Source organism: Narcine bancroftii, chromosome 6 (genome assembly GCF_036971445.1).
Source record: "Narcine bancroftii isolate sNarBan1 chromosome 6, sNarBan1.hap1, whole genome shotgun sequence".
NCBI lineage: Eukaryota > Metazoa > Chordata > Chondrichthyes > Torpediniformes > Narcinidae > Narcine > Narcine bancroftii.
This window is the reverse complement of record NC_091474.1, coordinates 80,717,686-80,739,718: the sequence shown is the minus strand read 5'-3', so window position 1 is coordinate 80,739,718 and position 22,033 is coordinate 80,717,686. Positions and strand designations below refer to the sequence as shown.

Here is a 22,033-nt window from a genome sequence, read left to right as displayed (position 1 = left end):
CTCAACATCTCTCTCCCCTCTCCCCTTAATACTATCACTGGTCACCTCTCCATCTTTTTATCTCATTCATTACTTAGGGTTTAGAGGGAGTTGATTGTGAGAAATTGTCCCAATGCCCTTGAAGATGGGCTCAGGCCTGAAATGCCAGTGATATACTGTATCTTTGCCTCCTATGGACCCTGAGAGACCAGCTGAGTTCCTCCGGCATTCATGTGCTTTTGCTACAATCACAGCACCTGCTGACTTACGTTTTTCACCCCATTGGCCAAGGTATCACTAACCAGTGAAGACGATTGACAGAAGAACTGGGGGGTGGGGACAGGACTGCATTTGTGAGGATCAGCCGAGCCCTCCCTGGATGGTGGCAGATGTAAACTCAATCCTATTAGGGAGCTGGAGAAGTGGTGAGGGCAATAATGTAGGAGGCACCGCGGATGCTCGTGGGAGCCTTCTGAGCCCAGATCTGCAGCCACACGCTCTCCATCACAACAGTGGGCCACAGACCAAGTCTTTATTTGAGATGCTGAAGGGGATGTTAAAAGTGCAACAGAAATGGGAGGGTTTTTTTGTGTGTGTTTCTGGGTTACTGGAGACACAAACAGATGACTCACAGCCATCTGCCAGAAGCAGACTCAGATCTAACCCGAGGACTGTTAAAACTCCCTTCTGTTCCCCCAGCGGAGCTCTTCCACATTTCAAACCAAATTTCTGTCTCACAGAGTATTCCCAATGAGCGAGTTCATCAGAGCTGACAGGTTTCACGCTCTCAGCTGTCGAAGCAGGCACTTTCTGTCTTTGTCACTAACACATTTTAAACGATTCACACACGCCTCTATCATGGAGGGTGTTTCATTTGGAGCTCTGTTGCCCAGATTCTTTTTTTTAAATCCTTCACTTTCTGGAGTTTTATTCTACATCAAGGAAAGAGGAATCTGGATGAAAAAAAAAATGGGCTGGCCTTATCAAGTGAACATCCCAATACCTGACAAGGCTGCCCAGCTTGGCCACTGAGAGAGAACACCTTGGGTGCACTGAACGTAACAAGGGCCAACACCACCACCCCCCCCACCATTATCCTCGTGTGGGATCTTCCCGTGCCAAAACCCAGCACTCTTCCTCATCGTGTGAGAATTCCACAAGGAGGCGGGGGACTGTTTCTGCTTTTAACCTCTGGAAAAAGAGGCCGGTGATCTAGGGTTGCCCAACCGAGACGCGGAGGCGAGAGGAGATGAAGACCGCTCCTCCAGCAGCAGTCAGTGGGAGGCGGGGTGGGGAAAGGAGACAGGGTGATTGGGGTGACAAGAGTATGATCAATAATACTTTGCTGTGAATAGGTCACATTGGGTGATAAATGCCTGGCCAAGGGACACACCAACATTTAAACAAGCTCCCATATTATTAAATGGAAAAGTCCAACATATGTCCACTCCAATGCTCTGCAAAACCAGCTCCCACACTCCCCACCTTTGGAAATTGTTCTTTCTTTTGAGTTTCATGTGCTTTGATGCCATTCATTATACAGTTCTATACAGGTAACAGTTACCCAAACACGCACCCCCTCCCCATCTACGATCCCCTGTCGCCTTTCCCCAGCGTGCACTCTCTCTCTCTCTCTCTGTCTCCTTTCACAGCCAAAATCAATCCTCACTGACATCTCATCATATCCAATTAACACCATTTGTCCTTTGGTCTCCCCCTTCTGTCCTTATTCAGACATCTGCCTGCTTTTTGCTTATACCTTGAAAAAGGGATTAGGCACGAAACATTGGTAATATATCTTTACCTCCGATGGGCATTGTGAGACCGGCTCAGTGCTTCAGCATTAGTGTGTATTTTTTCCTATTATCACCTTGTCTGCAGACTTCAGTGCCTCACCTCGGGTACATTTATCAAGTTGGCTTACTTGTGTGTATTTTTTGACTTATCAAAATCAACTTCTGAGCATCTGTAAAACCACATCCTGACAGTCACCCAGGGACAGTTTTATGTCGAGATCATTCGGATTGCCTCGGTTACCGAGGAGCTGATGTTCAGACACTGACTGTGCTGGCTGAAAGTTACCTCTAGCCTTGGACCAAGCTCAAGACACAGCTGAAGGAAATGCTCTGCTCCGTACCTTATCTGTCTCCGATCCTGCTTCCAGCTGCTTGCTGCAGATTTGCCCAACTTTTGCCAGCAACTCTTGAGGGTGAATGAAGACACGTGAACTCAGGAGGAAGGTGAAGATGTACGTCCGCTGTGTGGGAGAGAAGGGAACATGAGTACTTTCACTTCTTTTAAATTTAAAAATAAAATTCAGACATACAGCATGTTAACAGGCCCTTTTGGCCAACGATCCCGTGCCATCCAATTATGCCCAAGTAACTTACAACCCCCGTACAGTGGGAGGAAACCGGAGCCGCCAGAGGAAACCCATGCAGATAAGGGGAGAACATATAAAACTCCTTAAAGACAGCACAGGATTCGAACCTTGGCTCTGGTGGCTGGTGCTGTAACAATGGGGCCAAGGTGCTAAGCCGACGTGTCACTCTGAATAGATAGAGCCAACAATAACTTAGCATAGTTTTCTGAAACTTTACCAGACAGGATTTCATCCAACCTGCAATCCCATTGAACGTGACGTGGATAAAATAATGAGATGAGCTCTCACGCAAAGTCACAGAGCACTGTCACAGTCCACAGAATCCACACCAATCCTTTATGCATTAATGGATAAAATCACATTGTATACTTTAATATATGTGCGGCTGTAGAGACTGCGGGAGGGCTGGAGGCAAATTCACGGACACTCAGTGACTCTGAAGGGACTCTCTTTTGCTTCTCTTTCTCCTATTGTTAGGGGCTTCGGACAATGCTCGTGACGATTCTTTGTTTGCCTTAATGTGCATACCATGCACATTACCTTTTTAATGTGTTATCAATAAATCTTTTAACCTTTGAAACATTACATTTAATTTTCATTCTTTTTATTTTAAATGTAAATTTTATTTACAGCCTGGTAAAAGCTGATTCTGACCATTTAAACTTGTGCCACCGAATTACACCCAAATTAACCTACAATCCCGTACGTTTTTTGAAAGGTGGGTGGAAACCGGAGCCCCTGAAGGAAACCCATGCAGACACAGGGAGAACATAAAACTCCTTACAGACAGCGTCAGATTCGAACCCCAGTCGCTGGCGCTGTAACGGCATCACACTAAACATGCCGTCCCAAATTTACCGTTGGGTCAAATTACAGCAAACAATTAACCCACCAGCTACTCATCCCTGGGTGCAGCTGGAGGAGATGCATGGTCAAAGGGAGATCATGCAAACTCCACACAGGAAGCAGTTGAGGTCAGACATGAAACTGGCACCCAGAAGCTGTGAATAAAAGTGTCCTCAAACCTCTATTGCTCATTCACAGATACAGCCTGACTATTTTCTGAACTTGGATGTTTTTGCTTCAGATTGTCCAGCGTCTGTGAAGATTTGATTATAATTGAATGGAGGAATGGACTTTTCTGCAGTATGTTACCCATTTCCCATGCTGACCGTTCCTTGTGTTCTACTCAAACCATGGAGGAAAGGTTCATCACCAACAATAGAAGCAAAGCCCATGATAGAAATCTTTCTGACTTAAATGTCAGAGCCTCCTTCTGGTGAAGGATTGAGAGGAGGTACCCATGTGGGAATACTCACGTCAGGATAGTAATCGACCGTGGGAACCAAGTGCTCAATCAGTACCTCGAGCGACCCCGAGACAAGACTTCCGTCCTGGTATACGGGGTCTCCGCACTTCTCCATGTCTGGGTGGACGTGGCCACTACAACTGGTACTGAGCATGCTTGGGAAAATTGGCGTTTGGGGCATCGTTTCCTGGAGAAAAAAAAGAGAACAAACATGTCAGCGGCCTCAGTTCTCCTTTCATCGAGAGCTTGGTTCCTTTCTCAAGTTGCTCTTGTGACCTTGGGAAGTCTGAAAGGAGTTTTAACAGCAAATGAGGAGTGGACTCCAAGATGAAATCAGGAAGCTGAAAGCAGCCCAATTCACAGCTCCCACAGATAATGGCTGAGTTGTAAAGTCACAAAGTTTGGCACTAAACTTGTACACCACATGCTCTCACAGATTTTTAAATTTTAGACCTAGAGCACGGTAACAGGCCCTTCCGACACACGGGCCTATGCCACCCAATTGACCTGCAAGCCTGTACATTTTCTTTTTAAGATATTTTTATTGAAGTTTGCAATAATACAAAAAGCAAACAATGCAATTATATATTGAAATACCAAATTACAAAAAAAAACCCCACCCCCATTAATTCAAAACCCGGACCACTATACAAGGCTATAAAAATACTAACACGTGGGCATCAAGTGGCGAACACGTAGAAATAGACAGCCCAGCATCGAAGCTTGTAGCAACCTTAAACTTTAGATTGTGGGAAGGGTCCAGAAAAGGGCCCTATGTCTTTAGGAAATTAATATTTGAATTTTTAACAACATATCTACTTTTTTCTAAAGTTAAACAAGACATAATGTCATTTAACCATTGTGTGTGTGTAGGTGGAGTATTATCTTTCCATTTAATCAATATTGCACGTCTGGCTATCAATATAGTAAAAGATCAAATTGGGTCTTGAGTTGAAGTCAGAAAAATGCCATCATCTTGAAATGATCCAAAAAGTTTGAAGGGTGGGAGAACACCGGAGCCCCTCCCCCCCCCCCACCCACACCAGAGGAAATCCATGCAAACACTGGGAGAAAATACAAACTCCTTAAAGACAACGCCAGATTCAAACCTGGCTCTAAGAGCATTGCGCTAACCACTAAGATGGCGAAGTATGCTCACTATTGTAAAGTAGGGATGCTTGGCAGTCAACTTGCACACCACCAGCTCTCACTGATAACGGCCATCATATTCTTTCTCATTACTCTTTCACCATCGTCATAATCTTTTCATACATAAACATCTGCTGGAGGGCAGGTACAATAAGCCATTTCCCCATTGAATCATTCCACCATCTGTGTCTCATTGCCCCAGTGCTTTGCTCACTCTCTACTAATTCCTGTTCGCTGGTCCAGCCTTCCGCACTCTGCTGTTAAAAGACAATCCATTGTGTTCAATGGCTACTGTACTTCCATTTCAATGGACTGAGATAAACAAAGGCAAGCTTATTTTTGAGTTGCATTGGAGACGGACGTCTCGAGTCATTTGTTGATCCAAAGAACATGGCAAACAGATTCCACCACTCAAGTATGAAGGTAAGATGACAAGTCCAAAAGATCATTGTAGAAAATGAAGCAATATCATCTCAAAGGGCTATCAGGTCAAGTCAAATCAAGTTTATCGTCACCTGATTGCACAAGTACAACCCGAAAAAACAGCGTTCTCCGGTCCTTGGTGCAAAACACGCAGACACACAACCAGACATAACACAGATGCAGACAAACAATACATATGCAGGACAAGTATTCATCTATACAAATAAATATGCATTGTTTAATAGTATGAGCGGTTTCTTTGGTCATTCAGCTGTTTCTTAGCCTGTTGGTGTGGGCTTTGATACTCCTGTATCCCTTTCCCAATGGGAACAGTTGAAAGATGCTGCATGCAGGGTGGAAGGGGTCCTCTATTATTATGTATACCCACTTAAGTCAACAATTTCAGTAGATCACGTCGATGGTGGAGGGACAGGGGGCAGGGAGACTCCAGTGATCCTCTCTGCCACACTTATGGTCCTGTGGATTGACTTCCAATCCATTTCTCTGCAGCAATTGGACCACATTGTGATGCAGCTGGTCAAGATGCTCTCGATAGAGCTCATGTGATGGCAGCCATGAGCGTTTATGTGTTAATATATCATGATAATAAACCTTGACTGTAATAAGAGTGTTAATATCCCCAAAATAAAAGTTAGTAAAAGAAGTAGATGGATTTAGAAAGGTTTTAGGAAGAGTGTTGGGCAGTGAAGGCACAACTGCCAGTGGTGAACTGATCATGGTCAGTGATAATTGCCAGGATGCGTGGCAGTTAGAGATTCATGGTTGGAGAAAAGGAAGGATTACAAGGATGTGAATTCTCGTAAAAAAAAAATGGAAGGATTGCTGAACATCGACTGAGGGTAGATCACACCATGAGAGCAGGGTTGGATGCAGAAGAATATCTGGGCAGAGAGGTGAGGAATGACTAGCTGAAAGAAATAGGAAAGGTGAAACTCTCTCTACTCAGAATACAGTTTTGGACGGAAACTCAAGAAACTTAAATCCAACTGGATATCGCAAAAAGTACATTCTTGTAGAGAAAACAGGCATCACGTATGAAAGAAGATTCAAGATCGTGTTAGATCTGGGCGAGCCAGGTCACCATTTCCAAGTTTGCGCCCCACTCCTATGCCGACATGTGTGTCCGTGGCCTCCTGCACTGTTAAACCAAGGCCACCCGTAAATTGGAGGAGAAACACCTAATATTCCACCTGGGTGCTCTCCAAATGGATGGCATGAACATCGACCTCCAGTTTCTGCTCGCCCACCCCCAATTCTCTCTCTCCTTTCCTCCAGCTCTCCACCCCCTTCCCTCTCTGGTCCCCCTCCCAGTTTGCTGCTGTTCCCTCCCTCCTTTATCCCACCTACTACCTCCTGCCTGAGGGGCCTGTGCTCTTCCCCCTACCTCTCACCCCACCATGTTATTCAGATGCCTGTCTACATTACTTGATGAAGGGCTCAAGCCTGAAACATTGGTTATCCATCTTTGTTTTTGTGATATAAAGTACGCTGTTTGACCTGCTGAGTTTTCACCATTTCCAAAATTTGTTCTTGTTTTAAAAGTCCCCTCAATTTGAGCAGGAAGGCCTGGGTTTGCCAGTGAATGGACAAGCATGTGGGTGCAGGAGTGCGACGCAGAATTGAAATGGTAAGATGACTTACCCAGATCTAATGTGATGTTGTTTCTTTTTTCACCTGTTAAGCCTGTTTTCTTTACAAGAATGCATTTTTGTCTAAATCTGGTGGGATTTTGGTTTGATCAGGTTCCATCCAAAACTGTCTTCTGAGAAGTGAGACTTTCCTACTTGTATAAGATTTCTTTTAACATCCTTCTTTGTCTTTGCCCCCTCTTTCTAAATATAAATCTCTAACCATTTCGCATCCTGGCAATCATTGCTGACCATAATCAATTCACCACTGACAGCCATGCCTTTGCTGTTTATCACCCTGCTATTGTGGGTTCATGCTCTGCATAAATACCACAGTCATGGGTGAAGCTGGAATTGTGAAAGGACTTTGAAAAGCACCAGGCTGTCCCAATATTCTGAAGGGAATGGCAACTTTGTTCTTTTTGAGGAAGATGCACAAAGTACCATTGGAACAGAGTCTGGACACAGAAGGACAAGTCCTGTTTGGATACCACATGCTTCCCAGAACACATCCAGGCGCTGCTTATCAGCTGGGATTAACCCCTTCATTGTGCTCTGTACAACAGGATACATGCCCCACTACCAAAATACAGCACTGATCTGGACCAGCGCACAGAGCAGGTTAAAGAAAACAGTGTCAGCTTCACAAGCAGGAACCATGACCTCATTAACGGTGCTTCCTGATTGAAGGTTCAGTGTTGAAAAGAGGAAAAAAAACCTGAAAAAAATAGGCCCTGGGAACTAAAGGTGCAGATGTTCTCCCGATCCCACTATGGGATTTGAAACCTGATGCAGGGCTGGCTGCCTGGATGAGGCTCCCCCTTGTGGATAAAGGAAGCTACACATGGGCCATCATGAATGAGCACAGACAATATGGTTAGCGCATACATGAGCCAAAACCCTCCTGACCTTAGAACCATTTATATCCCTACAATGGTATGATTTTAGAGAGTTACTGGCAAAGGGTGGGAATAACTGTATAGCATAATCCTAGCACCAGAACCAACACAGGCTGAATGGTCCATTTGTCAGAGAATCAGAATTTATTCCAATGAACAAGTCATGAAATTGATGTTTTATAGCAGCAGTGCAGACGTACATATTATAACCATCTTACGAATGAGTCAAGAAGCCACATCTTACTAAATAACAAAATAATATCAATAATAATGCACAGAGGCAGTGTCTTCGGCTCATTAATTATTCAGGAGTCTGATGGCAGCAGGCAGAGCTCGCCTTTTTCCCGATGGTAGCAGAGTGAAGAGGGCCTGGCCTGGGTAGTGGAGGTCTTTGAGGCTGCTTCTTTAAGGCGCCGCCTCATGTAGATGTCCTCGATGGAGTGAAGTCTGGTGCCCGTGATATCGCAGACCGAGTTATCAACCCTCTGGAATTTATTCCTGTCCTGAGAGTTGATGCCTCCATACCAGACAGTGATGCAACCAGCCAGAATGCTCACCTGCAGAAGCTTACGAGAGTCTTCGGTGACATACCGAATCTCCTCAGGCACCTCACAAAGTATAGCCACTGGCGAGCCTTTTTCATGATTGCGTCAACGTGGAGGCTTCAGGACAAATCCTCGGAGAGGCTGACACCCAGGAACTTGGAAGTTCTTGACCCTGTCCACCACTGAGTCCTCGATGAGGACTGGGTCATGTTCCCCTGTCTTCCTCCTGAAGTCCACAATCATCTCCTTTTGTTTTGCTGACATTGAGCACAAGTTTGTTGTCGTTACACCATTCAACGAGAGAGGGGACTGACAAGTGCTATCTCATCCAAGACCCAACCCTTCATTGACCAAAATATGAAGGTTATTGGCCTCCCTGATACTGATTTCCACAGGGTGCTGACTGACTGATTACATTTGATTACCTTCAAGTATCAGTGCCTGATGAAAATCTAATCTTCCAATTCCAATGCACAATGTTTGTGCATTAAACACAGAAGCATGGAAACAATACTGCCCAATGTTATTGTACAAACATGTTTATGGAACACCATCTTCTCTAATGTTTTCTCCAAGTCATGCCAGGAAAAAGGTCATTGAACCATTGGGCCTGGACCACTTGCCAACAGTACTGCAGGAGAACTTTCACCTCATGACTGCAGTGGGTCAAGGAGCCAAACTCTCCGACATAAATACCCTCACCCATATTTTCTTACAACAGAAAACAAGGCTATTTGGCCCATCTGGTCTTGACAAGCTCTCCCAAGAAATCCTACCAATCCCACTCCCCTTCTTGCCTCCAGCCTTTACAAAGGCTACTGAACCATCTTTTCCCAGAATCAGATTTTATCGTCACGAACACATCACAAAATTCACTATTTTGAGGCAGCAAATATTTATATACACCATATTACAAAGTAAAAGTTGTGTGAGAAAAAAGACAAAGACTTTGGTTCATTGATTATTCAGGAATCTGATGGCAGCGGGGAAGAAGCTGTCCTTGTGCCCACTGAGTGCTCATCTTCAGGCTCCTGGACCTTTTTACCCGATGGTAGCAGAGTGAAGAGGGCGTGGCCTGGGTTGTGTGGTGGGGGGGTGACTTTGTGATGTGGGAGGACATGCAAACTCCAGCGTCAGAGCTCAGGGTCGAATCTGAGTCACTGGGACACGCTGTACTCTCCCCACCCACCCCGCTGCCCAGAATATGTTTCCTCCACTTACCCAAACATCCAGCAGATGATCAAATTTACTTAAAGGAAGTGATACACAATTATAGTACAACCTTATAATTGCCGAGAAAGGTAGAGCCTAGATAATGGACGAGTGAAGATGGACGAAAAGTTGGATGGGGGGGGGGCGGGGTGGGGGGAGGTCCAAACTACATGTCATAATACAGAGATTCTGGGCTGTTGATCATTTCTCCCAGTCTTGATGTGAATACAGGGAGCAAATGGTGCACAACGGTAATACAGCGCCAGTGACCTAGCTTAGTATCCAGTGCTGTATGTAAGGAGTTTTTCATTCTCTGTGTGTCTGCACGGGTTTCTTCTCGGTGCTCCAGTTTTTTCCCACCCTCAAAAAACCCCATGTAGGTTGTAGGTCATTTGGTTGTTATTGTGCGGCACAGGCACATGGCCCAGAAGGGCCTATGACTGTGCTGTTGTCGGAGTTTTACAAAATAAACCAAAAATACCTGGATCACTCTTTGAGCATCGATTGACCAATACAGGAAGAAAGACTGCATCATTCGCATTCCAGCAAAGCTGTCAAACATCTTGTGAATGTAGCAAGTTAAAAATACACAAGAATCTCACTTCATCTTGGCCACATCAGGAAACTGCAGAAAAATGACACGTACGTGCTCAGAGCTTCTACTGCCTGATCCAGGAGGGATGGCAATGACCCCCACACTCAGGGCACTCAGGGCAGCTAGCCACCTCGTGGGAGCTGGGCGGGGAATGGAGCAAACAGAGGAGATGTGAAGATCTGGGAATGGGTGCCGGCTGATCCCCATCCCGCTTCTGTGTCAGGAGGTGGAGGGATTCAGACTCATTCTAGGAACTGTGTGCAAGGTGACACTCCTGCTGCCAGGGCTGAAGTATTTGTGAGTCTCATCCTGAAGACCCTCCGTCATTGCTTGGAGGGGAGCAGGACATCGGTCCTCCTGTTGTCCTGACCAACGCAACACATAATCTGTTCACGCCCACGACGCGATCTGTGGGATCTTGCAGTGCATAGACATAGCCACATTCCCTCTGTTACAATGACAATTAGACTTTCCACAGTTTGTGATAAACACAGTTCAAACACAACTCTTCTCTACATCAGATCAGGTCTGATGGGGGCAGTTTGGTGCATGGAAACTTGCTCGGACTCTGTCAAATCATCAGTAAACAGATACTGAAGCTCACAGCAGATATTCGTTCACATCCAGGTGTGACACAGGAACACAATCCATGGCACTGAGCCCTTATCCCATCAGTACGTGAACACATCAGCCCAGCAAATACGGTGTTAAAATGAGGCAAAGAATCCACAGTTGCACCAAGTGGACGGTCAGTATCAGGCAGCAAGATCCAACACACAATAACTACATTAAGGAGCCAGTAACTTTGCTTTATTTAGAGCAACGGTCTTTAAACTTTTTCTTTCGACTCACATCCCACCTTAAGTAATCCCTAAGCCAATAGGGGCTCTGTAAGGGATTGCTTAAGGTGGGATGTGGGTGGAAAGAAAAAGTTTCAATCGTCCCGATTGACTCGTTCTGTGCACGGTTTCAGAACTCCAAAGGAAATGGGCCAATGACAGTTTTTCTCAAACAAAACATTTCAGTCACAATTGAATCTCGAACAGTGATTCCCACCTTAAGCAAATCCCTAATCAATGACAGACCACCGATGACCTAGGGATCACTGGAGGTGGAATGGGAGTTGAGGGGGCAGTTTGAAGACCACTTTGTGGGTCAGGAGGTCCTGGTCAATGCACCTGTCGAATTTTCACCCGCAGGAGCAAGGAAAGAAACCAAGCCCTGTCTGCACACATCCACTGAATACATGGCTCTCGCCTGTTGAAGGCTCAGTGTGGACTGGACCTGGAGACCAAAGTGCGCAGCAGAGAGTCCGAAACAGAGGAGGACGGGGTGGAATCCGTTTGAGTCTGAAAGCGCCTTTTGCAAACACGAAGTGGAAGAAGCCAAGTCCTTACCCTCATCCTCTGCAGTGGCGGGGTTGGTCTCCTCTCTCCGCAAGGGCGACTGAGACACTGAACCAGCTCGGAGATGAAGCGAGGTCCACTCTTCCCCCCCCCCCCCGAAAAGTTCCCGCTGGGGTTTCCCTCCGTCTCTGTGTATGCAATGACTGTGCGTGTTGTAAAGAAGCCTCTAGCCCATCCCACTCTGACTTTCCCCGAGCCAACAGGTTTCCGACTCTGCGCTTGGTGTGTTCTGCAGCACCTCCCAGGCAGCAGGCAGAACGGCAGCTGAACCTTAGGGACAATCTCACAATCTCCCCTATTACACTTCTTGGACGCATTTTTGGCCACGACTGTCACTTGAAGCTTCACTCAAATGCCCCCCCCAACTCCAACTCCTGCCCTCAGATTCCTCCCAATTCACTTTGCTCCTTCAATGGGCCCAATCCCTTTGACTCAGAGTCCCAAGGAACAAATGCTTTGCTCTTTTCAGACTTTGCTTCCCATGACATTTCAGGTGCAGTCCAGGAACTCTGCACACAGGTCTTTCAGCCGGCTCCCATCAAGAAAAAGACACAAACAGCCTTGCACCACCAGGCTGAGGAAGAGCTTCCTCCCGTGCTGGAGGGCCCAAGGAACTGCTCACACTGACCCTCCGAGACTCTCATACTCAATGGAATAATATTTATTGAGGTCCTGCATGTGCATTGTGTGATGTCTGGTGGTGGGTCTGCACGTTTTGCACCCAGGACCGGAGAAGGCTGTTTTCTCGGGTTGTACTTGTACAGTAAGATGACAATAAATTTGATCTTGAGTGGGCCGAATCAATTGCACTGTCAAAAGTTCCTTGCATCATGCTGAATCACAGCTCAGAAGGAGGCTGTTTGGCCTGTCAAGCTCCTGGGCAAATGAATCGGTTGTTCCTGAATTCCTATTCTGCCCTGATCTCCCTCACCCGTTTCCAACTATTATGAAAATTAAGTGAAGGATTTCCCAACTTGTCGCCTTGTATCTTGGCACTCAATGTTTGGCTGTCACTACAAATCAGTCATTGAGGACTGAAGTTTGTGAGTTTCGAGGATGGCCTCAAAAATATGTTGACGAGGTGTTGTCAATGGTTCACCTTCTGTGGAGCATGGTCAGACTGGGCTTTAACCTGAGGTTCCATCGGCTTCTTCAGCTGCTTCCTGTATTCTGAACATTCTTCCACCACACCCTTTCTCCAACAAATATTTATTAAGACAGGCATATTGGCTATATGGCCTTCTACCGTTGCAAACCAGCCAATGTTTCTTATTAGCATCAGCATTAAAAAAATCCCACTTTATTTACCTCATTTGCTCTTTAAGAACATAAGAAATAGGAGCAGGCATCCGGCCCGTCGAGCCTGCTCCCCCATTCAATGCAATCATGGCTGATCTGATGATAGGCTCATCTCCACCTACCTGCCTTTTCCCCATATCCTTAATTTTTCTACTGTGTAAAATTCTGTCCAACTTTGTCTTAAATATATTTATTGAGGTAGCCTCCACTGCTTCAGTGGGTAGCGTATTTAATAAATTCACCACCCTCTGGGAAAAGCAGTACCTCTTCGTCTCCGTCCTAAACCAAATACCCTCAATCTTAAGGCAATGTCCCCTAGTTTGAGTCTCCCCCAACTTAACTACCTATATCTTTCTTATGCCTTTCATCATTTTGTATGTTTCTATAAGATCCCCTCTCATTCTTCTAAATTCCAGTGAGTACAGTCCAAGACGACTCAATCTTTCCTCATAGGCTAACCGCTTCATCTCTGGAATCAACCTGGTGTACCTCCTCTGCACCACCTCCAAAGCCAGTGCATCCTTCCTCAAGTAAGGAGACCAGAACTGTGCGTAAAGCTCCAGATGCAGCCTCACCATGACCTTATTGAGTTGCAACAGAACCCCCCCCTGCTCCTAAATTCCATCCCTCTGGTAATGAAGGCCAACATTCCTCTTGATAATCTGCTGCCTGTAAACCAACCTTTTGAGATTCATGTACAAGCCTACCTACATTTACTCTGTATATCCTCCTCTTAATTTTAAATACCTCTATCAAACCTTCACTCATTCTTTTAAGCTCCAGGGAATAAAGTCCTAACCTGTTTAACCTTTCCCTGTAACTCATTTCCTTAAGTCCGGGTCATATCCTAGTAAATCCTCTCTGCACTCTTTCTATCTTATTGATATCTTTCCTGTAGTTAGGTGGCATGCATACTCCAAATTAGACCTCACCAATGTCTTATACAACTTTACCATAACGTCCCAACTCAAAACTTTGAAGGCCAACATGCCAAAAGCTCCCTTTTCAACCTTATCCACTTGTGACGTTACTTTCAGGGAATTATGTATCTGTATTCCCAGATCCCTCTGTTCTACCACACTCCTTAGTGCCCTCTCTTTCAACGTATATGTCCTTTTTTGGTTTGTCCTTCCAAAATGCAACACCTCACACTTGTCTGCATTAAATTTCATCTGCCATCTTTCAACCCATTTTTCAACTTGGTCCAGATCCCTCGGAAGCTTTGAAAGCGTTCTTCTCTGTCCACAACGCCTCCAATTTTTGTGTCAATTGCAAATTTGCTGATCCAATTTACCACATTATCATCCAGATCATTGATAATAGATCTATCTCTGCAGAATCTCCATATCCTCTGCACAATTTGCATTGTGGGATCTTGCTGTACAGCTAAACAATGACTTGGATCCAAGTAATTATGTGAAGCCATCTGTGGCAATTATGAGAAAGCAGAATATTCAAATAATACATCCGCCCAGGAGCAAGAATTGTGCGATAGGGCCGAGCAAGGAATCTAGAGGATTCCACTTTTGACCCTGCATGCTGAACCATTCCACGCACACGTTCCTGGACTGAAACTGAAGTGATTCTTAGCCAAACTGACAGGCTGTAATAAAACGTGAAGGGTATCATAATTAGAACATCAGAGAAAACAAACTGACTGACTGCCCTCATTAAGCCTCATGTACATATACAAATCTGCTAATTCGCCTGGTTTACAGGAAGTGACTGCCTTATTGAACTTGGACAAGTGTAACTATTAGTCTAATTGGGTATGACATGTTATTGGATTAGGTCAATTAATCTTTCTATTATGTAAATTCAATTATGAAAACTAAAATAAAAATGTGCCCTCCAAGGTTTGAGGCATCCTTGTCAAAGGTCCAGACACCTGTGTGTGCAGAAGAGCAAACCTGGGGAAAATGGAACTGAACAGACCAAAAAAAAAGAAAATCCCCACTTTAAAATCTCAACGGAAAGCGTAGTTGGGTGTGGGGGGGTGTGTGGGGGGGGGGGCTTTCTGAAAAGCAACTCCGAAAGGGAAAGACGGCATGGGGATAATGCAACGCCAGGATAGACAGTCTGGGTTGCAGTCAATGTTCCCTCTCATTTTTAAGAAGAGCATGTCGATAAAAATCTTACATTGTGCAAATTGTTTTACTGTGACTGAGTGCTTGTGCAAATTTAAACTTGAAATTGCTTCAAGATAATGTTGGCTCAGCCAATCTCTCATGGCGAATAAAACTATATTGGCATGTTTTAATACAAGTATGATTATGTTCTACAGAGTAACGTCTTTAGTTAAGATTTTATTCTATACTTTGTTCAGTTTGTGTGCAGATTGATTTTCTTTGGACGCTGGTGGCAAAACGCACATGCGCGCGCCCACGTGCACAACTTAGAGGGCGCAGCAGCTGGGATACAAAGTGGCCGCCTGCTATTTTCAAGTTCCGAATGGAGAAGAGTTCAATTTTTGAATCCGACAGATCTTGTGAATGGCGCTGAACTGAACTTTTCCCTGCTGCACCATAACATGCTGCATTCCTCGAACTGCAGTGACTTTAAGTGTTAACAGCTGCCACCCAGGAGTAATAATAACCCTGTCTGCAACACCCAGTGTTTGACATCGTAACTTCTTGGAACAATGTACACAGAAGTGATATTAAATCAGAGCACATCCCATCTGAACTTAAAAACAGACTATATAAACATTAAAAAAAATGAGGATCAGTTTGTGGTTCAGCCCCCAGACTTGCTCCACTCTATCATTAGATCAAAGCAGCTTCATCACTTGATAATCCGTCCTGCCCGGTTCCCAAGGCCCTTGATTCTTTTCCAATCTCTGACCATCAACTGACCAGCCATGCACCCCCCCCCCTCCCACCCCCACCCCCACCAGGGTGGAAGGCTTCCATAATTCACACCCTCCTGTGGAACAGAATGCTTTACTCATCTCCATCCAATGACCAGCTTCATGAAATTAGCAGTGAGAAACAGCTTCTCAGGATTCAGCCTGTGAGGTTCTTTTCTGGTGAGATTAATGAACCCTGCACATCCTTCCACAGCCCTGATGATTTTTAGCTTCTTAAGGTTTCTACTCTTCTTTCTTTAAAGAGGTAAATACTTATCTCCAGATTCCTAGAAATAAATATCTATCCTGGTTCACCCACATTGATATAATGGCCAATAAAGTGCCTCTATCTCCGCAGAAACCTGATTAAATTCAACATTTCACCTGCATGCCTTAACAACGTACAGGTGAACCATTGGATATCCTGTCGGAGTGCACCATTGGTTGTGGGGGGGGAGGGGGGGGGAAGGTTGTTGATGGCAATGTGGGGAGTATAAAATATGTTTGGTACCTCAGTGGCTGGCAGAGGCTTGATGGGCTGAAGGGTCACTTTGTGGTAAAAGAGCTGGGATGGTGAAATTACCCTTGCCCATTTTTCCTTCTCTCACTTCCTGGGATTTTGGAAGAGCTGGTGATGGTTGCAGGAACTCTGCAGAGACTGGCATCTGCCATTAAATCTGTTGGAAGCAAGGAGGTAATGTGGCCACAATGAACGGCTGAGTCTCCTCATCTTCCTGCGTGGGGCTAGTACAGGAAGAATGCATGACCTCCTTGGATTAGATTGGACCTGCATCTCTTCCCTGCCCTCAACCACACCAAACAAACTCCTCTCCTCCCAAAAAGATTTCCATTCATTTAGACAGAGCAGCAGGCCTTTCTGGCCCACAAGCCCGTGCCACCCAAAGATCCGAATTAACCGAGAACCCCTCGTCAATTTGAAGGATGGGAGGAAACCGAAACACCAGGAGCAAAGCTATGCAGTTCACAGGGAGAATGTACAAACTCCTTTCAGGCAGTGCTGGATTCTAACCCAAGTCACTGGCGTTGTAGTCGCACTGTGCTAACCGCTATGCCAACTGTGCTGCCCCAAATTCTGTGAGGCAAAGAAGTTTTCCAAAGCAAATCTGCAAGCCAAGGTAGATCATACATGGTAAATGGTCGGGCACTGAGGAGTGCTGAAGAACAGAGGGATCTGAAAATACAGATACATAATTCCAAGAAAGTGGCATCACAGGTAGATAGGGTTATAAAGAGAGCTTTTGGCAAATTGGCCTTCATAAATCACCGTAGTGATTTTCGGAGTTGGAATGTTTTGGTGAAGTTGGACAAGACCAGATTTGGTCAAATGTGAGGCCAAATTTGGAGCACTGTGTACAATTTTGGTCTCCACACTGCAGGAAAGATATCAATAGCGTTGAAAAAGTACAAAGGAGGTTTGCCCAGACTTCAGGAACTGAGTTACAGGGAAAGGTTAAACAGGTTCGATCCTAACCATTTCCCTGGAGCGTAGAAGATTGAGATGAGATTGATAGAAGTAGACAAAATTATGAGGGTATAGATGGAATCAATACAAGTAGGCTTTTTTCCACTGAGGGTAGGAGAGATACAAACCAGAGGTGAAAGTGGAAAAGTTTAGGGGGATCTTCCTCACAGAGAGTGTGGAACGAGCTGCCACCTGAAGTTGTGAATACAAGCTCAATTTTTCACGTCAAAGGAAAATTTGGGGTAGGGTCATGGAAGAGAGAGCTATGGAGGACTATGGACTGGGTTCAGGGCAATAGAACTTGGGAGAATAATAGTTTGGCACAGACTAGAAGGGCCGAGGGGCCTATTTTCAGTGCTGTCGTGTTCTCTGGAAAGATCTTCCAGGTTGTTGTTGTACTAACATCTGTAATTTAGTGATGGTGCCTTATACAATTTTGTATTGGTGCTTTAGACGTGTACACTATGCACAAAGTTACCTCCTCACATATGAGGAAGCAAATAAATCTGGGCTGCACACGTTTTTAGAAGGCCAACAAGGATGGTCCTGACATTTGGCACTGACATCACACTTTATTGATTCTGTGTTCCAGTCACATTTGCAAACAAAAGCATCATGGAATTGATGTGCAGTCCAGAAATAGATGCTTGGTATTTGTGCCTCGGGCAATGGCTGCTACTTTTGAACTCACTGTGCTACAAAGGCATCTTGAAAACTCAGTGGCAATGTTTTTTCCCTCTGGTCACCATGACATGACATGCCGTCACACATGTAGGTCAGGGATGTAGGTCCCACCCCAGAGCCTCCCTCTCTTCTCCATGCCACATAGTTGGCTTCAATAGAAGACATCTTCCTGCCACCCCTCAAAGTTTCCGCAAACTTGAGACTCCTCTCCATCTCAAACCTCCATCACACCCACACACTTGCTGGAAAGTTCTTTCAAAATGCTCGCAGGCGACAGAAATCAACATTAATTGCGCGTAAAGAAAGATTTGTATTCATGTGGCACCCTACGTGAATTCAGGAGATCTCAGTGGAAGTAACCCAGGTTAATGAAACACACATCTCACCTCAGGCCCCAAGGATAGAACAATTAATGAAGTGCTTTTGAGGTGCAGTAATTCAGGAAATACAGTAGACAATTAATCCACAGCAGGGTCCCACAAGTAACCTTTCATGAAATGGATGGGCAAAGGATGAATGTCACCAGAGCATCCTGGTTAAATCTCGCTTTCTTTTATTTCTATTTCAGGAGGTAAGTGGAGCAACAGTTTAATGTCGGCAGTGCCGCACTGGTCGTGTTTTTGTCCCCAAGTCAGTGGAGAGCGCCTTGGATGGAAAAATGCCAGCCTTAGAAGGTAGTGAGCTTTGAATAACATGGGAGCTGATGTGGCATGTCCTGGGCTGGAGGAAAGAGTTCTGAGTTGAAGAAGCTGATGCAAAGAACTCGACACCTGGCGTGTATTCACGACTCATGATGTAACAGGAGGTTTCATGGGATTAGCCCAAGATACGGTCTGTCCACACATTCTAAAAGGAGTGCTATCCCAGCTTTACTGCAGTCTGCAGTGTGTTCAATTGCTTTTATCACTTTCTCTAGAACCACTCCACTCCACTTGGAATGAGCCAACCTCACTCCACACTTGCCGTTGATGAGTAGCACAGTGAAATAGGAATTCCCTTGCCCATCTGGTGAATCCCATTTGGCCCAGAGCCCCTTCTGCCTTGGTGATTTGTGTTCGTCTGGATACCTTTTCAGTGCAATGGGAGAAAATATAGGTCAGCACAACATTGTGGGGCTGAAGGGCCCACACTGGGTTGTCAAGTTTTATGTATCGTATATATGCGTCTAATAGTCAAATTTTATTGACCAATTTTTAGGGTTAAATTTAAAGGGTTGACTATGACATGAATTCTTCTTTTGACCACGATAAATAACTGTGTTGGGATCTCAGATGGCCAGGCAATGGAGGTGTCCGATCAGGACATGGTGAACTCTGGTGTGCGGGCAGCCAGGGCCTTAGTGAGAGTTCGTGGTCGAGGCGAGCGATCGAGGGTTCAGCTGAATGGACAGCCAAGCCAAGAGTCCGTGGTCGGGGCGTCAGAAGCTCGGATGGACGGCAGCCAAGGTGAGGATCCACAGTCGGGAGTTCAGATGGGCGGGTGACCGAGACAGAAGTCTGTAGTCGGGCAGTCAGGGTGGGTGGCCAGGGCCAAAAATAGGTGGGTTGACTTTTACGTTATTGACTATTACATAGTCGTTAAACAGGAAAGTCTGCAGACGCTATGATTGAAGTCCAATGCACTAAAGTTCTGTAGAAACTCAACAGGTCATACTGCACCCTAAGAGCCAAAGGTATATAACCAATATTTTGGGCCTGAGCCCTATGTATAAGCAGAAAGCAGGCAGGCAGCTGAATAAAAGGTGGTGGTGGGGATGGGGGGGCAGGGGGAGAGAGAAGATGGGGCAGTGGAAGGAGCACAAGATGGTGGCTGAGGCCAGGCACTCTACTGCCTCCACCATCCACTCACTGGGCTCCAGATTCCACCGTCCGGGCGAAAAATCTTCCTGCACCTCCTACACATTGCTCATATCCTTTGTTTATTGTTTTGCGGTACCTTTGCTATGTGGAAATGTTTCCTATTATTGAGTTACTTGTCTTCATTAAATATTAAATTTAAACATGCTCTACAGTAACAGGCCCTTTTGGCCCTCGAGCCTGTGCCACCCAATTACACCCAAATGACTGATAACCCCAACTACCTTTTGAAGGATGGGAAGAAACCGGAGCACCCGATGGAAACCCACGCAGACATGGGGAGAGCATACAAACTCCTTACAGTCAGGGCTGGATACGAACTCCGGTCGTTGTCTCTGTGATTGTGCTGCGCTAAACCCTATGTTAACCTTGTCACCCATTAGTCAGGGTATACCACACTACGCCACTTCCATCCAGTCACCACACTACAGCAAGGGTGTGAACGCCCTGGAGAGAATGTAGAGGAGACTCAACCAGATGGAATGTTTCAGGAATGAGAAGGGGTTAAATAAGATGGGTTTGTTCTATGTGGCTGAGGGGGGGTGGGGGTTCCTGATAAGCACGGTTAGTGCAACAGTACTACAGCACCAGCGACCAGGGTTCGAATCCCGCGATGTCTATAAGGAGTTTGTATGTTCTCCCCAAGTCTGTGTGGGTTTCCCCCGAGCGCTCTGGTTTCCTCCCACCCTCCAAAACGTACCAGGGTTGTAGGTTGATTAGGCAGCATGGGTTCGTGGGCCGAAAGGGCCTGTTACTGTGTCTATACATCTAAGTTTAAATTTAAAGTGTGCAACATTTAGTGGGGCATTAAATGAGATTAATGCAGATACATGATGAAGATGAAGATCTGAAGGACTGTACTGTCCATGACTTTCAAACACCTCCTCCCCCACCACCCCTCTAAATCCTATATCTTTCTGTGAAGAGCAGATGGTGGACTGAGGGGTTTCCCCAATATCTCCACAGCTCAGATTAGAAACAGGCACATGAGAGGGATTGATGGGGAATCCCGCATCTCACCACAGTGTCCAATGACTCTTCGACATTGGGACCTTCTGGAAGATGTTGGTTAACTCAATAAACTGCACTGAAAGTTACCAACTACTGGCCTCGGAGCATGGAAAAAATAGTTGCTTTGATATCCTCGTGCCTTTCTCATGCTCTGCACAATATGAAAAACCAGGGCTCTGTGTTTAAAAATATGAGGTTGCCTTTTTCAGACAGAGACAAGGCAAAACTCTGTTCGTGAGGGGTCACAAGTCTTTAGAACTCCAACTCATGTGGCCATGGGTCTGGGGTCTTCGGATTTTTTTGAGGCAGAGGTGAATAGGTTCTTGACAAAAAAAAAGAGTGTCTGTATTTTTATATGTGTGTGTGTGTATATATATATATATATATGTCTATGCTTGTGTGTCTGTGTGCATGTTGTATCTGTATTTGTTGCTGTCTTTGTATGTGCCTGTGTGTATGCTCATGTGTGTGTGCCTGTGTGTCTCTCTGTCTCTATATGTATCTGTGTTTGTGTGTGTACATGTATTTCTGCCTGTGTGTGAATATGTGTGTGTGTGTTTATTTCTGTGTATGTGTATTTGCTTCTATGTGTGCATGTGTTTACATGTGTGCGTGTATGCATGACTGTGTACGTCTGAGTGTTTCAGTGTCTGTATGTGAGTACACACGTGTGTGTGCTGTGTGTGCTGTGACAGGACACCATGGACAGACTGGAAAGCGGAGTTGAGGTTACAATCAGATCAGCCATGATCTCAGTAAATAGTGGGACAAGGACCCTTGATCCTCTGGGATGGGAGTGGCCCCATCTTGTACTGGGCAGCAAAGTGGTGACTCTTCTCTCCTCAGCACCTCAGCTCCTGACCATGATTCAATTCTGATCTCCGGCGCTGTTGGTGTGGATGTTACACGCTCCCCCCGTGACACGCTGGTGCACTGGTTTCCTCTGATAAGTGAGTAACTGGTGAGTCGGGGTAATCTGGGAGGCATTGTGGGAATAAATGTGACTGATGTAAATGGATGATTGGCAGTCAGCAGGGCTTTGATGGGTTGAAGGGCACATTTCTGTGCTTCTGTAACTCCATGACAGTCAATTAGCCACCTGGATCTATCCTGCAGTCTCCACGCTGATGCAATCACGAAGAGGGCTCGCCAGTGGTTATACTTTGTGAGGAGTTTGAGGAGAGTCCATATGTCTCTGAAGACTCAGGAAAGCTTCTGCAGGTGTACCAATGAGAACATTCTGGCTGGTTGCACCTCTGTCTGGTATGGAGGTTCCTACGCTAAAGACAAGAGAAATCCCCAA

At 45.6% G+C, this 22,033-nt stretch overlaps 1 protein-coding gene across 4 annotated transcripts in view; it reads right to left on the bottom strand.

Annotated features, from left to right (window-relative positions):
- The window catches only part of LOC138736267 (ras-GEF domain-containing family member 1A-like), a 181,049-nt gene that overhangs the window by 24,190 nt on the left and 134,826 nt on the right, over positions 1 to 22,033 (bottom strand). For 2 of the 4 annotated variants that reach the window (XM_069885494.1, XM_069885493.1), the window contains exons 3-4: positions 3,682 to 3,858; positions 2,117 to 2,236 (exon numbers count right to left, since the gene is read on the bottom strand). In XM_069885494.1, coding sequence (XP_069741595.1) covers positions 2,117 to 2,236; positions 3,682 to 3,858 — 297 coding nt within the window. Of the gene's footprint in view, positions 1 to 2,116; positions 2,237 to 3,681; positions 3,859 to 8,348; positions 8,708 to 11,540; positions 11,701 to 22,033 lie in introns of those variants that run through there. The other 2 variants (XM_069885495.1, XM_069885496.1) reach the window with 2 other exon arrangements.